The sequence below is a fragment of the Myxine glutinosa genome, chromosome 12, assembly GCF_964187855.1.
Source record: "Myxine glutinosa chromosome 12, kmMyxGlut1.1, whole genome shotgun sequence".
Lineage (NCBI taxonomy): Eukaryota > Metazoa > Chordata > Myxini > Myxiniformes > Myxinidae > Myxine > Myxine glutinosa.
In genome coordinates, this window is record NC_136272.1 from 108,432,219 (window position 1) to 108,449,267 (window position 17,049).

Here is a 17,049-nt window from a genome sequence, read left to right on the forward strand (position 1 = left end):
AAAAAAAAATACAGTACACTTATTTAAACAAAATACAGCACTATACTACGAGTCAATATAACTACTATTGTTTTATGTGATTTGGCATGTGACACCACAGGGGTTTCCAAAATCTGTCACAATATTGTGCGATACTGTATATAGTTTCTAACCACATCTCTCAATGGTGTAGAATCGCTTGAAAAATGAGAAATGATTGTATCCAAATTCGGATCATCACCAAAATCGAAACACTTTGTCGTTGTCGCAAACCCAACCTGTCCTCCAGGTTTTGTCTGAATCCGTTCATAACTTTTTGAACTAGAACGGCACTCAGTAGAGAGCATACCTCCGCCTGGTGAACAGTTTACGTTTTGTATCACAGATTACACCAGAAAATCACAATACAGAATTTATATAATGTAGAAACATTCTTCACCAAAATTGAATCGATTCTTCCTTGTCAAACAAAACCTGTCCACCAAGTTTCGTCCAAATCCATCCACATTTTGTTTGAGATATCCTGCTTTGTATCGGTTTTTGCCCTATCACTCAATGGTGAAGAATCACTTACAAAATTCTACTAGCTGGATCCGGATCTTCACCAAAATTGAATCGATTCTTCCTTGTCACACACACAACCAGTCCAACAAGTTTGGTCCAAATCTACCTATAACTTTGAGATATCCTGCAATGTATCGTTTTTGGCCCCATCTCCCAATGGTGAAGAATCACTTAAGAATTAAATAATTCTCATATCCAAATCCATATTCAGATTTTTATTTTTATTTTTTTTGTATACAAGTTCTAGGGTCATGAAAGAGCTAACATTAATCACACAGAAAGTCAAACTGACACATAAAACACAAAATAAGGGGAGCGGTAGACAAGATAGGGAGAGAGGGGGAAGGACACAAACAACATTTGAGAGCAGGGACATTGAGAGAACTGTGGGAGGGAGAGGGCTTGGGGGGAGGTGGGAGAGGTATAAAACATAAGGACACTGCAAGGACTTCCACGAAAGAAGTTCAAATTTCAAAAAAGTGTATCTGGGGTGAAAATTAGCGGGGGTAGAAAAGATCAAGGTTTTGGATGGGGGAAGATAAGAGATGGTGGTGAACAGCTGTTTTAAAGACCTGGAGGGAGGAGTGGGATTGAAGGGAGTGAGGGAGTTTGTTCCAGAGGTGGGAGAAAAGAGGAATGAAAGAGTGAAGGTGAGCAGAGAGCCGAGATTTTGGCAGTTTAACCATAAGAGGGTTGCTGGCAGATCTTGTGCGACCGACCTTTAGGAATAGTTGGGGGACAGAGCCCAGAGAGAGCTGGGGGGGCAAGGCCGGAGAGGAGTCGGTAGAAGACAAAGACCACCAACCTGCCTGCGGTGAGTGAGTGAAAGGGCCTCGCAGTTAGCTTCATCGCAGGAGATTCCAGATCTTCACCAAAATCGAATCGATTCTTCCTTGTCAGACACCCAACCGGTCCACCAAGTTTCGTCCAAATCCGTCCATAACTTTTTGAGATATCCTGCTATGTATCGTTTTTGGCCCAATCTCCCAATGGTGAAGAATCACTTTAAAAATTCTAGTAGCCGGATCCGAATCCGGATCATCAAAATCAAATCAAATCATTTCATTCTTGTCACATACGCTACCTCTCTGCCAAATTTCGTCCGAATCCGTCCACAACTTCTTGAGACATTTTGTTCACAGACGGACAGACAGGGGTAAAAACACAACATGCATCCACCTTTGGTGGCGGAGGTAACAATACATGGTGAAGAGGCCTCTGAAAGAAGAGAATTACCCGAAAGAAAAAGAGCCGAGACAAGCTGTACTCTCTCCTGCCCATCAGTGATCCGTAAAACGCATGAACAGCACCACATACCGTTCATCCCACAGCAACTACCGTACCAAGTCTTTTTCAGCCACGTAGGCCCTGCAACGTTTTACATCAAAATAATGGACGAAGGAGGGATTTTAGAAAGACCTGGACATTGTAGATTTCTGTTGTATCTATGCTCTATCGAACGCGTCTAGTTTGAAACAGCAAACAACACAAAACGCCTCAAGAATGGCGCCGGCCGCAGAGTCCGTCACCAAGGTAACCAAGGAGGCGATTGCCGAAACTGCAGGCCGCAGCTCAAACACATCAATACTTCGCCCATCAAAAACACCTTTGGCATCTCTACTGCTCACACTTACCATGGTACGAGGAGAGAAGAAGAAAAGGTTCTGGACAGTTTGTTGGCGATTGAAAAAATATAGCTGAACTACAACCCGCAGACCTTCCCGCCAAAGAGGCGCGCGAACCGTAAAGCAGCTGCACTCGTCGTCTTTTCTTTTCCTTTCTTCCTCGCCCAAGCCCAATAGAAACAGTATTGCATCTTCCTCCGTAGTTTTATTTTCCATGATATATGTAGGTCCTGCAGTTTACTTGAATGTAAATTAAATTGCAAAGCACCAATGTGTACTCCATTCACGTTTCATTAATACACCTTGTGTTTCTGCAACCTGCTACACCGTTCGATTTTACTCGCTTATATTGACATTTATTTATACCAAATATGGAAGCACAATTCAATTTATTAAACATATATTAAAAAAGAATATTAAGATTATATGTATAATATCATGTGCCTTGCACGCAATATATTAATTAATAAAGATACACCATGATTCAATAATAATATATTAAATTAATTAATAAAGGCTTGTGCCCATTCCCTTCCATCTTCACTCTTATCTCTCCCAAAGCTTCTAAGTTTGCAATTCAAATGTTATAAATAGCTATTGAGGGTTTGTAAGTGAACACACGAAGAAGAAGAGTGAGAAGATTACCACTCATTTTTGCATCTTCAGATGCATGCACCAGGCTTCATGAGGACGCAAGCTTGTCCCAAATGGACGCCTCGATCATCCTTGAGATTCCGACAGTTGTACACAAAATACCGTGACGCCTTCGCCGTTTGGCGTAAGGAAGGGGCGGGTATGTGGGTGTTTTTCCGGGGCGTCATGGGAGGGGGCGGGAGGTGTTGCCATAGCTACCTGACGCCATCAAGCAAAAATGTCCATTATGGAACTCTCATTTAAACTATGAAACATAGAGGAGCATTCTGGGGTGGATTACGTCATTTCGTAAGGTCCTATGTTAGAACTGGGATAACTTATTATTACCTGGCACACGCGAAGCGAAAAGTGGGGTTAAGCAATTGTTTCATATTTTTCTGTCCGTCTTGTCAGTTTATGATCGTCAGTTTAACACCAGGTGGGTTGACTCAGGCTGTCATCCTTCTGTGGTTCGCAAAATGAGAACTGCATCAACAGGGGGCACTGCATCAATAGGGGGCAGTGCATCAACCAGGGCACTGCATCAACAAGGGGCACTACATCAACAGGGGGCACTGCATCAACAGGGGCACTGCATCAACAGGGGGGCACTGCATCAACAGGGCGCACTGCATCAACAGGGGGAACTGCATCAACAGGGGCACTGCATCTACAGGGGGAACTGCATCAACAGGGGCACTGCATCAACAGGGGGCACTGCATCAACAGGAGGCACTGCATCAGTGGCACAGCTGCGCTCCGAGCAATAATGCAACCAGCAGCCACAAGCTGCATATGATATAATAATGATAATAATAAATAATAATAAAAATAATAACAACAATAAAAACCAGAATTGCTTTGCAATTCTACCTGTCCCCTACCGTCCCCTACCGTCCTGTCCAATACCTGTCCCCTACCGATGTAAGATTTATAAGTCAAAAAGGGAATAACTCTGTTAAAAGTTGACGAAACACCCTGAAACTCGAACTTGTTCTGTAACTTATCATAATAAAGCCATTAACCAAGTTTCAGTTGGATATGTTAAAGGGTATGAGAAAAAGTCTGAAAAACCACAGGTGAGACAGACGGATGGACGGACAGACAGACGGAGAGCAAACCTAGCTATAGTTCCCGCCAGTGAAACCGGCAGGGGACTAATCATAATATTTTGTACTTGATATCTCTTTTATTCATGAAAATAAGTTGCACAAAAACAAGGCACAATCATATGTTATTTAAGTGTACAGTTTGGACAAATTTTTAAAGCTGAAGTCCCTAACCCTATTTCCCGCATTATCCCCTAAATTTGTGGGTTTGTGGTTCATGGGGATTTTCAAGAATTTAACCCCATAACAGTTACGTAACCCCATAACAAGAACGTAACGTAAGGTGCTCCTGTATATACTTGAAAACTGCGCGGGGTATCATGTTCTATTAAATCTCTAGTTTTGTATACAGCTCGTCCCCCTGGTTGCATCATTGCTGGGAGTGCGGCTGATGCAGTGCCCCCATTGCCAGTAACCAGATACTCATTTTGCCAACCTCAGAAGGGTAACAGGCTGAGTCAACCCACCTGGTGTTATTTGACATCACCACAGGGGCTCAAACTCAAGACTTAATGATGTTGAGCCAGCACACCTCAACCGTTAAGGCTTAAGCCAACACCTGATTACTGGGATAACTGAAGACATTTACCTGCACGCGGTATCAGTCCTTTGTGACATGACTGGTGAGTGCTTCACATCCCCCAATGCAGTAGCTCTTCCTTTTATTTCCTTAACATTGATAGAAAGTCTTATAAAGGAGTGTTCATGTGAAAATAGGTCTTGTCGGTGGGTGGTCGTGTGGGAAAGATGTGACTATGTGAAATGTCAGCAAGAATGAGCAGCTCTATAAGGTATATGATGAAGTCATGGCTGAAGACCTAGCCAAGAAAATCCATGAAATTGAAAAGCACCACACCAACAAGCAACACTCCCAGGGCTGGAACCTCGTTAAGGAAATATCTGGGAAGAAATCCTCACAACCAAGTCAGATCGCAGGGAAGACTGCTGAAGAACGCCGGGAAGAATGCATGGTTCAATCACTTCAAGAACCTTCTGGGTAACCCGCCTGTAATAGTGAATAAAGACGAGGAGATAGAACCAGTCTTTGAAGATCCACCAATCAATGACGGGCCTTTCACTCACAAAGAATATCAAGCTGCGATGGGCTCGCTGAAAGCAGGGAAGAGTTGTGGAGAAGATGGTATCGTACCAGAGGTGTTGAAGTGGATACTAATTGATGACCTCGTACTTTACATTTATCAACAAGGCCCATATGGATCGAGAGCTTCGTGAGCAGTGGACAATCCTCAATATCATACAAATCCCTAAATCCAGGGACCTCAGTAAAACTGACAACTATTGAGAAATCAGCCTCAGCTCAGTTGTAACGAAGGTGTACAACAGGATGATTCTGAACAGAATCTGCCCCATACTCGATCCTCTACTCCGTATCAACCAAAACGGGTTTAGAGAGAAAAGGACCACAACCTCGCAAGTGCTGGCTATCCAACGCATCATTGAGGGAGTGAAAAAGGAAACATCTACCTGGCGTAATGACGTCCATTGACTTCAAGAAGGCATTCGACTCAATTTACCGTGGAAAACTCATGAGGATACTCAGAGCCTACAGCATTCCAGCATGCATTGTCCAGTCCATCAGCGATGTGTACGCCAACACCTCAGCCAGGATCTTGTCCCCTGACGGTGAGATGTAAACCTGTCCCATTCTAGCGGGCGTCCTACAGGGGGACACTCTGGCACCATACCTCTTCATAATCGTCCTGGATTATGCTATACGTCAGGCGATCACAGGAAGAAAGGAAATATATGGCTTCATAGTCACCTTCAGGAAGAGCAGGCGAGTCGACAGATTTTGACTTCACTGACGACATTGCCCTTGTGTCCAACCACGTACAACAAGCGCAGGAACTGCTCCTGAATGTAGAGCGTGAGTGTAAGAAGGTGGGCCTCAGTCTGAATGTGAAGAAGACCGAGGTGATGGCTTTCAACATCACAGACGAGGTCAGGATCTTGACACTCAATGGTTCCACTCTGACAGTCAAGAACGACTTCAAGTACCTTGGGACCTACATCAGCTCGACCGAGAAATACATCAAAGTGAGGAAAGCACAAGCCTGGCGAGCCCTTCATGACCTCAAGAAGAGGTGGCAATGAGGCATGCTAGACGACCTAAAGAATATGTGGCAATCAGGAATGCCAGACGAACTCAAGAAGATGCGACAATCAGGCATGCCAGACAACCTCAAGAAGATGTGACAATCAGGTATGTCAGACGACCTCAAGAAGATGTGACAATCAGGCATGCCAGACGAACTCAAGAAGATGCGACAATCAGGTATGTCAGACGACCTCAAGAAGATGCGACAATCAGGCCTGCCAGACGAACTCAAGAAGATGTGACAATCAAGCTTGCCAGACGACCTCAAGAAGATGTGACAATCAGGCATGCCAGACAACCTCAAGAAGATGTGACAATCAGGCATGCCAGACGACCTCAAGAAGATGTGACAATCAGGCATGCCAGACGAACTCAAGAAGATGTGACAATCAAGCATGCCAGACGACCTCAAGAAGATGTGACAATCAGGCATGCCAGACAACCTCAAGGATATGTGACAATCAGGCATGCCAGATGACTTCAAGAAGATCTGACAATCAGGCATGCCAGACGACCTCAAGAAGATGTGACAATCAGGCATGTCAGACGATCTCAAGAAGATGTGACAATCAGGCATGCCAGACGATCTCCAGAAGATGTGACAATCAAGCATCTCAGGCGACCTCAAGAAGATGTGACAATCAGGCATGCCAGATGACCTCAAGAAGATGTGACAATCAGGCATGCCAGACGAACTCAAGAAGATGTGACAATCAGGCATGCCAGTCGACCTCAAGAAGATGTGACAATCAGGCATGCCAGATGACCTCAAGAAGATGTGACAATCAGGCATACCAGATGACCTCAAGAAGATGTGACAATCAGGCATGCCAGATGACCTCAAGAAGATGTCACAATCAGGCATGCCAGGTGACCTCAAGAAGATGTGACAATCAGGCATGCCAGACGAACTCAAGATGTGACAATCAGGCATGCCAGATGACTTCAAGAAGATGTGACAATCAGGCATGCCAGACGAACTCAAGAAGATGTGACAATCAGGCATGCCAGTCGACCTCAAGAAGATGTGACAATCAGGCATGCCAGATTACCTCAAGAAGATGTGACAATCAGGCATGCCAGACGATCTCAAGAAGATGTGACAATCAGGTATGCCAGATGACCTCAATAAGATGTGACAATCAGGAATGCCAGACGACCTCAAGAGAAAACTATTCATTGCAACTGTTGAATCGATCCTCCTGTACGGCTCTGAGGCATGGACCCTCACTTCCGAACTGGAGGCAAGGCTCGACGGCTGGTACACGCGCATGCTCCAGATGGCCCTGAATGTGACATGGAGAGATCATGTCAGAAATAACATACTGTATGGAGGACCACCACGTGTCTCTCAAAAGATCAGGACTCTGAGGCTACAAATGGCAGGACACTGCGTACGGCATAAGGACCCAGCAGTTAGTGAGCTGGTGCTCTGGCAACCGGAGCATGGACAGGCCTCGAGAGGGGGGCGTCACTTGACATACGTCGACCAGCTGAGGCGGAACACAGGACTTGCGACCACTGCAGAAATCAGGTCGTGTATGGAGGATCGTGGAGTTGCCACGCCATCATTGCCCGAGGAGACTCGACATGATTGATGTGAAATATGAAAGAAAGGTGTGGTCATATTGGACCGAAGATGTGACTATGTATAAAGAAAGGGCGTGGCTGTAGGAAAGTTGCCAATGAAAATGGTGTGATACTGAGGTAAAGATGTATGAAAAAGAGGTGTGGTCACGTGGTAAAGATCTTTGTAAAAACAAAAATAACAGGGCGTGGCTTTGTTGGAAAGTATTGATGTAATGGGCGTGGTCATGTGTTCAAGAGAGTGCGACAATATAAAATAGGCGTGGCCATGTTGTAAAAATAGTGACTAATATTTAGAAAGAGAGGTGGTTATGTGGTAAAGAGGTGTAGCTACTGCTGCAGTATTTCAAAAGAGGCATGTTGTGTGCTAAATGGAGGTTACTGCAGAACTTAACAGTTAACTAGAATAGCACTCTGAAGAGGGAATACCTCCACCAGGTTGTCCCACTGGCGTTGATAGTGACAGGCCGGATCTGGATTCGAACCTGAACCAAAAGTGAATCAGCTTGTTCTTGTCACTTACCCAACTCGTCCACCAAGTATTGTCAAAATCCGTCCACAAACTTTTTGAAATATCATGCTATACATCGCTTTTGGGGCCATTTCTCAATGGTGAAGAATCACTTCAAAATCAAAAACTTCTCGGAACTGGATCTTCACCAAAATGGAATCAATTCGTCCAGGTCGAGCTCCCAACCTGTCCACCAAGTTTCATCTGAATCTGTCCACAACTTTTTGACATGTGGAGTACTGCATTTAAAAGGGGCGTGGTCATGTAGTGAAGTAGGCGTGGCTATGTAAAAAAAGGCGTTGCGCGAACTCGCCCTTTCGAACGATCGCTGTGATATGAAAATCATCACGATAATGAAGAGCTCATCGCTCGTCAGTTTCGCCATCGTTGCCTTGCTGGCGCTCTCCGTCACAGGTGAGAAGAGGAGACGTCGTGCACATAGATGATAGAGTCGAGAATTCGTGAACATGATGTTTTGGGAGGGTTATGCGGCCGGGCTTCGTGCCAGAGGCCTCGCCGCCATGAGCCGCGCCCCGGCCCGTCTCAAACCTCACACTCATCTTTGGCACTGGCGTTTTTTTTTTTCCTTCCTCAAATCGAGACAGGCGGGTGGTCTGTGGTATGTGTGTGGTGTGTACAGTGAGTGTATGCATTCCGTACACCTTTAGATCTGTTGAGTGTTGTGAGATCTCCATCTTTCATCTTCTTTCCGATTTCCTTTCTTTGTGCGTCCGGGTTATCTCCCTATCTATATATATATGTATATATACAGTCGTGGCCAAAAATATTGGCACCCTTGCATTTTTTTCAAATAATTTACCATTTCTTCCAGAAAATTGTTGGAATTAAAAAAATATTTTGGTACCCACATATGTATTTCTTTGGTTTGCAGTGGAAGAAAACAAAAAAAGCTGAAAAAATGACAATCTTAGTTATTCCACACACAAATTCTAAAATGGCCTGGACAATATTGTTGGTACCTTTTAGAAGTTGTTAGACATGATAAGGTTTCAAGCAGGTGGTTCTCCTTTACTTTGGAATTGAACTCACCTGTGGTGAGATGCAGGTGCCTGCAATATATAAATAACTCATTCAATCAGTTTGAATAGAGAAAAGGAGTCTTTTTGCTGTTTTTTGTCACTGTGTGTGTATCGCAATGAGCACGGAGAAAAGAAAGAAAACCGGAGAATTGTCTGAGGAGGTTGTTGAGCAGGTCGAGACACAAGATTGTAACCAACTATGGACAATCCCAAGGCTACAAGACCATCTCTAGAGACCTTGGTGTTCCTGTGTCCACCGTACACAATGTTATCAGGAAGTTTAAGGACCAATGGCACTGTAGCCACCCTCCCTGGACGTGGCCGCAAGAGAAAACTTGATCGAAGATTGCAGCTAAGGATTGTTCAAATGGTGGAGAAATCACCTCGATCAACTGCCAAACAGATTCAAGCTGAACTTCAAACACGAGGTACGACAGTTTCAACTCACACCATCCGTCACCAACTCGATGAAAGGGGGTTCTATGGTATGAGACCCAGTAGGACACCACTGCTGAGATAGAAACATAAGAAAGCACGACTGTAGTTTTCCAAAACACACCTGAACAAGCCAAAATCCTTCTGGGAGAATTTCCTGCAGACAGATGAGACCAAATTAGAGATTTTTGGTAAAGCACATCATCTCTATGTTTACAGAAAACAAAATGAAGCATTCAAAGAAAAGAACACCTTCCCTACAGTCAAACATGGAGGAGGTTCAGTGATGTTTTAGGGTTTCTGTGATGTTGTTTTTGATGGCACTAGTTGCCTAGAATGTGTGCATGGCATCATGAAATCAGGAGATTACCAAAGAATTTTGGAGCGCAATGTTCAACCCAGCGTCAGAAAGCTGGGTCTCCGTCGAAGGTCATGGCTCTTGCAGCAGGACAATGACCCCAACACACACTTCAAGAAGCACCCAGGAATGGTTCAAGACAAAACACTGGACTGTTCTGAAGTGGCCAGCAATGAGTCCAGATATAAATCCCAGTGGGGAGATCTGAAAACAGTTGGGAGAAGGCACCATTCAAATCTGGGAGAACTGGTGCAGTTTGCACAAGAAGAGTGGGCCAAACTTCCAGTAGAGAGGTGTAGGAAGCACATTCATGGCTATAGGAAGCACTTGACTGCAGTTGCTTTGTCCAAAGGCTGTGCTGCCAAATATTAAGTCGAGGGTGTCAATAATTTTTTCAATGCCATTTCTTTTTATTTTCTGATTTACAAGGATATATTAAGTACTGAATCAAAAACAAAGGTTCTGCAATATTAACAGTGAAATAAAGAATTGTGGAGACCAAATACTTTTGTTGTTCAACTTATTTTTTAGAGAAAATTGAGTTATTTGAAAAATATGCAAGGGTGCCAATATTTTTGGCCATGCCTGTATATACAATATACATATATATATATATAAAGGAGGAGTGTCTGTGTGTGTGTGTGTTTGTGTGTGTGTGTGTGTGTGTGTGTGTGTGTGTGTGTGTGTGTGTGTGTGTGTGTGTGTGTGTGTGTGTGTGTGTGTGTGTCTGTCTGGATGTCCGCTTATAACTCAAGAACTACACATCGGAGAAAAGTTTTAGACACAGATTCGGAATCAGCATTAAATCCCGGTGGTTTTAGGCTACGTTTTATTTTAATATCAATGGTTTAAAAAAACCGCGCCAGCTGCAATTCCATGGTGTAGTTTGTGGCGGCGCTAGACGTTCGGGGTGTATTGCAATGGTTTGTCGGGTTTGGCTGTGGGTCCAGAATAGCTCCCATTTCCTTATGTTCTTCCACTTTTATTTTGATTCTTCTGTTACAACGCCTTCCTTATCTATCTTATATCCCCCCCCGACGAGGCCTCTACATAATTTCATGCATTTTGAGTGAAAGAAGTAAGACGAAGTTGTAGGAGGAAGAAGAGGCGCGGTCACTGTGGAGGGCCTCGATCGTGAGTGGAAATGGCGGGAATTGCGTTTGTATTGCAAAGTAAAGGATCTGCATTCATTTCTGAACTTGCATTGGTGGATTGTTATACATCTGCATTATTTTTCATTAAAAAACTTTATGTTGAACTTGAAGGCTCCAAGCACGGACGATATATATAGCCCTCATTGAGGTAAAAATAAAAGTAAAAAGCCTGCTATCGCTTGCCAAGCTAGCCGTTCCCCCCTCCCCCCTCCCCTCCCCCCTCCCACTCCCCTCCCTCCTCCCCCCTCCCCCTCCCCCTCCACTCCCCCTCCCCTCTCCCCCCTCCCCCCTCACCTCCCCCCTCCCCTGTCCCCCATCCCCTCTCCTCCTCCCCCTGCCTCCTCTTCTCCCCTCTCCTCCTCCCCCTCCCTCCTCTTCTCCCCTCCCCTCCTCTTCTCCCCTCCCCCCCTCTTCTCCCCTCCCCACCCTCTCCTCCCCTCCCCCCCATTCCCCGCCCCTCCCCTTCCTCCTCCCCTCCCTTCCCCCGCCCGGCAATGCTGGGTACTTCCCGTGGCCAGCTGTACGTGGGCTGCTCGAGGGTTGGAAAACCAAGCAATCTTTATGTCTTGGCACCAAGTAAGAAAACCAGAAATGTTGTATACCAAGAGGTTTTGAGAAATTGAAAATTGACAAAACGTCATGTAGGAAATGTACTGTGATATTGCTGTAAAATATACATGTTCTTTTCATCATATATTTGTATTATTCTTATTCAACCCGGGCGAAGCCGGGTACCTCAGCTGTTGAAATATGCTGAAAAAGTCAAAACTTTACATGGGGTTACTTTACACTTTACATGTAAAGTCAAAACTTTACAAAACTTTACAAACAAAACTTTACAAATTTACACTTTACATATATATATAGACGCACACTAACCCTATGACATGACACTGACGTCATCTATCTATAATTCCAGTAATCTCTGTGTGTATGTGTGTGTGTGTGTGTGTGTGTGTGTGTGTGTGTGTGTGTGTGTGTGTGTGTGTGTGTGTGTGTGTGTGTGTTTTTGTTTGTCTGTGACCGCTGTTTCTCGACAACCACGGGTCCGATATACTTGAAACTTGCCAGGTATATTGCTGGGGACCTGAGGATGTGCCTTTTCAAGGTTTCATATTAATCGGACAAGTAGTTACCGAGCTATGGCGATTTAGCCGTTCGCCGTTCGCTTTGGCTTTGCGAATGGACCAAACCATTTCATGTAAATAGAGGGGGGGGGGGGTTCTACCGTACTCGCAAGCCGTTCGCTTTGGCTTTGCGAATGGACCAAACCATTTCATGTAAATAGAGGGGGGGGTTCTGTGGTCGTTACTGCCACGTGGTTTCAAAGTTTTTTTTTGTTGTTGTTGTTTGCACGCATGTTTTTTTGCACCCACGTACGGGCACGCTCTAGTATATATAAATTACACCAACACATCACCTCCAAACCAGGAGGCATCGCGTGGTACTCAAGTCTTTGCAGACTGAGATTATCGCTCTTTGGTCATAAGTAGACAGGCAGAGATGTCGATCTAGATTTCACCCTCGTTATGGGCTCATCAGGACAACATACTGCAAATTGTTTATTTGCGACCAATCTAAGCCATTAATATACACAGGTCTCTAATCTCAGTCTGCAAAGACTTGAGTACCACACGGATGCCTCCTAGTTTGGAGGTGATGTTTTGGTGTAATTTACAGTCACGTGAAAAAGTAAGTACACCCCATGTAAAGTTTTGACTTTTTCAGCATATTTCAACATACAGCCATTTGATCTTCATTTCAACAATATTGAAAGATAAAGGTGATATAATATAACAAATATCATGAAACATTTACATTTTGTAGTCCATTCTATAATTTAAATAAACATAAATGCAAATTTCGCATGTGGAAAAAGTAAGTACACCCTTGGCTCTAATAGGTGGTATTGCCCCCTTTGGCAGAAACAACCTCAAGTAGGCGTTTCTTATAACTCTACCAGTCTCTGACATCGACTGGGAGAAATTTTTGCCCACTCCTCCATGCAGAATTCTTTCAGCTGTGTGATGTTTGAGGGGTTTCTTGCATGCACAGCTTGTTTCAAATCCCCCCACAACATCTCGATGGGATTTAGATCCGGGCTTTGACTTGGCCATTCCAGAACCCTCCATTTCTTTCTTTTCAGCCATTCCTTGGTGGATTTACTGGTATGTTTAGGGTCATTGTCATGTTGTAAGTTCCACCTTCGGTTGAGCTTCAACTTTCCGACAGATGGCCTCACATTATCCTCAAGCACCCTCTGGTACAATGAATAATTCATAGTGGATTCTGTGATGGCGAGCTGCCCAGGCCCTGATGCAGCAAAGCTGCCCCAAACCATAATATTTCCACCACCATGCTTTACAGTTGGTATCAGGTTGTTGTGGTCAAATGCTGTCTTTGGTTTTCGCCAAACATGTCTTCTGGTACTGTGGCCAAATAGCTCTACCTTTGACTCATCTGTCAAGAGCACATTGTTCCAGAAGTGCTGGTCTTTGCCGAGGTGTTCATTGGCAAACTTTAGTCTTGCCCTGATGTTCTCTCTGGACAGCAAAAGTTTCTTCCTGGCACACCTCCCATGTAGATCAAATTTGTGCAGCCTCTTTCTAATGGTAGACTTGTGCACTTTGACATCAACAGTGGCAAGAGCTACCTGTAGGTCCCGTGATGACATTCTGGGGTTCTGAGAGACTTCTTTCATCATCGTGCGGTCTGCTCTCGGGCTGAACTTGCTGGGGCGGCCTGGCCTGAACAAGTTGGCAGTTGTTTGGAATCTTCTCCACTTGTAGATGATCTTCCAGACAGTCGAATGATTGATTTCAAATTGTTTGGAGATCTTTTTAAATCCCTTCCCAGACTCATAGGCATCTATAACCTTCTTTCTGAAGGCCTCAGAGAGCTCTTTTGATCTCGGCATGGTGACGCCGCACACTTCAACAACAAAGAGCAAACCAAACGAAATGTCTGAGGTTTAAATAAGACAGGTTCCTCCACGATCTTCTCTAACGATGTTCTAATCATTTGCACCTGAGCTGGTGCACCTGATTCTAATTTTAGGTATTTGAAGTAGTGATAAATGTAGGGGTGTACTTACTTTTTCCACATGCGAAACTTGCATTCATGTTTATTTAAATTATAGAATGGACTACAAAATGTAAATGCTTCATGATATTTGTTATATTATATCACCTTTATCTGTCAATATTGTTTAAACTAGGGCATGCCCGTACGTGGGTGCAATGCCCGTACGTGGGTACGTGGGTACGTGGGTGCGAGTACGGTGACAATCCCCCCCCCCCCTCTATTTACATGAAATGGTTTGGTCCATGAAATGGTTTGGTCCATTCGCAACGCCAAAGCGAACGGCGAACGCTTTACATGAAATGGTTTGGTCCATGAAATGTTTTGGTCCATTCGCAACGCCAAAGCGAACGGCGAACGGCTTGCGAGTACAGTGACAATCCCCCCCCTCTATTTACATGAAATGGTTTTAATTAGTTTTAAAACATAGTTTAACGCCAACATAGCGGCAACATAGTTTGCCAACGTGAAATAAATGAATACGCTCTCAAATGTGCCGTCCGAGGCAGAGTGTGTTCGCCACGTTCGGCACACGCGATAACTCGCTGCTCTCTGATTGGTTGAATCGTTTTTTGGACATAGCTCGGTAAGTACTTGTCCGATTAATATGAAACCTTGAAAAGGCACATCCTCGGGTCCGCAGCAATATACCTGGCAAGTTTAAAGTATATCGGACCCGTGGTTGTCGAGAAACAGCGGTCACAGACAAACATACACACATACACACATACAAACACACATACACACATACACACATACACACAGAGATTAATGGAATTATAGATAGATGAAGATCAAATAGCTGTATGTTGAAATATGTTGAAAAAGTCAAAACTTTACATGGGGTGTCCTTACTTTTTCACGTGACTGTATATGCATGACGTCAGTGTCAAGTTAGGGGGTTCAACCCACATATATATATATATATATATATATATATATATATATATATATATATATATATACATCATTAGGTTTGAGCACTAAGGAATTATATTCTAATATACAGTATATATGTATATGTATGGATCTTCCTCAAACTTTCAGAGGTACATCAGTGACTGCCAGGGGAGTGTTTTCGGCAAAAAACCAAGGTGATTTTATTAAAATATCGCTCTGTAGTGCCTAAGCCTTTGTAGCGATGCGAAAGGTAATATTAGTGATCCCTGAGCGCCATTCATTTGTGGGTGTAGGGAAGTATTTTAGGCTCCCGCAAAAATATAGAAAAATAATACAAATTGATTTCTTCAAAATGCCAACAGGATTAAAACAGTAGGGGGAGGCGGGGCAAGTTGAGCCAGTTTTTGTTCTTGGAATGTTAGGACTGAACTTACTGATGATCTTGCACAAATGAGTATCTTGCCTTCTAATTTAATCCTTGGGAAACATTTTGTAGCTTGTTCTTACTTTCTATCCCCAGACTGAAAGTCACTGTGACCTTTGAAAAAACGGAGGCCAAATGGCTCAACTTGCCCCGCCGGAGGGGTAAGTTGATCCAACCTCTGGGGTAAGTTGTACCACATAGGGGTAAGTTGATCATTGCCCCAAATAAAGATAACTAAAGTAGAAAACCATTGTTTTGCCAGACAAATATTTAATGTTGTAAAGTTCTACAACACTGAACGAAATGATTACCTTGTGTTCATGGTTATAGTAATCAGTTACGAACAAATTGAGTCACTCTCATAGAAAAACAAGATTGTCAACTGTGGTAAGAAAAGTCAACTCAATCCACCTGTCACAGTTTCAAGTCACAATTAAACAAAAAGTATCCCAAATAGTTGATCATCGCTCCAAATAAAGATAACTGAAGTACAAAAATTGGTCTGCCTGAAAAATATTTAATGTACTTGTTACAACACTGAACGAAATATTTACATGTACCTTGTGTTCATGGTTATAATTCAATGTGGCAGCTGGATTGAGTTGAAAACAGCTGCCACAGTTTTAAGTCACAATAAAACAAAAGTGTCCCAAATACACCCAGAAAGGCCAACAGTCAGACTGTGGCAATTAAGGCACAATATCTTGCTCATCAATGCCAGCTTCATCATTTGGATCTGGAACTAAAACTAAAACATGTCAGAAATCAAGTCAATTAAGCTGCCAAACTGACAAGTCACAATTGAACACAAGCTGTCCAGATCAACGGGCAGAACTGCCAACGCACTTAGGCTGTGGCAGCTTACGCACGATGTCTTCCAGTTCAAATCCTGCTTCATCCTTTGGGTTTGGAACAAACACTGGGTTGTCAGATCCAACTTTTCCAGCAACCTTCTGCAGGAAGACACCTTCAAACTGAAATTCCTCTCCATTCAGTACATCAACCCGAGCAATGTAATGCACAAATCTTGATTTGCCAGCACATTTGCCCGAGCTTTGCTCGGAGCGCTTGAAATGGCAGCACGGCAAGGAATGCTCCCCGGGGAGTGGAGATGGTACACCCAGTGTGGTGCAGGCTCGCAATGTATCCAATGACCGAGGTAATAATATGGTATTCTGTAAGCGCTTTGAGCCTTTGGGGAAAAGCGCATTATAAATGCTAATTATTATTATCTCCACCAACATGAGTTGGCAAGTTGAGCCAGACCCTACAGGGCAAGTTGAGCCATGGCGCAACTTGCCCCGTAGGGTCTGGCTCAACTTACCCCAGTCTGAACTTTCTGAGATGTCTCCACATACACACATATTCTATGCATCCATCGTATTAAAGTCTATGACAAGAATGGAGACACATACCTGGACTAACAATTGTCATCTGATATCCATATTATATCGATGCTGCATATGGAAGAAACGTGAACTTACCTGTTTTACACCTTTTTACTTTTATGGCTGAAAATTGGATTTTGCC

General features: G+C 43.8%; 2 protein-coding genes across 3 annotated transcripts in view; one reads left to right on the plus strand and one right to left on the minus strand.

The window, feature by feature from the left end:
• Positions 1-2,948, minus strand: part of LOC137437741 (centrin-2) — a 28,690-nt gene extending 25,742 nt beyond the window's left edge. The window contains exon 1 of one of the 2 annotated variants that reach the window (XM_078766205.1): positions 2,814-2,948. Coding sequence is in view for 1 of the 2 variants with exons in the window: in XM_068132319.2 (XP_067988420.2) it covers positions 2,178-2,384 (207 nt within the window). In the remaining variant the exon portion in view is untranslated. Of the gene's footprint in view, positions 1-2,177; positions 2,484-2,813 lie in introns of those variants that run through there. The other variant, XM_068132319.2, reaches the window with a different exon arrangement.
• Positions 2,949-8,420: 5,472 nt separating this feature from the next.
• The window catches only part of CD99 (CD99 molecule (Xg blood group)), a 33,646-nt gene continuing 25,017 nt past the window's right edge, over positions 8,421-17,049 (plus strand). The window contains exon 1 of the mRNA XM_068132320.2: positions 8,421-8,541. Coding sequence (XP_067988421.2) covers positions 8,463-8,541 — 79 coding nt within the window. The 5' untranslated portion in view covers positions 8,421-8,462. The remainder of the gene's footprint in view (positions 8,542-17,049) is intronic.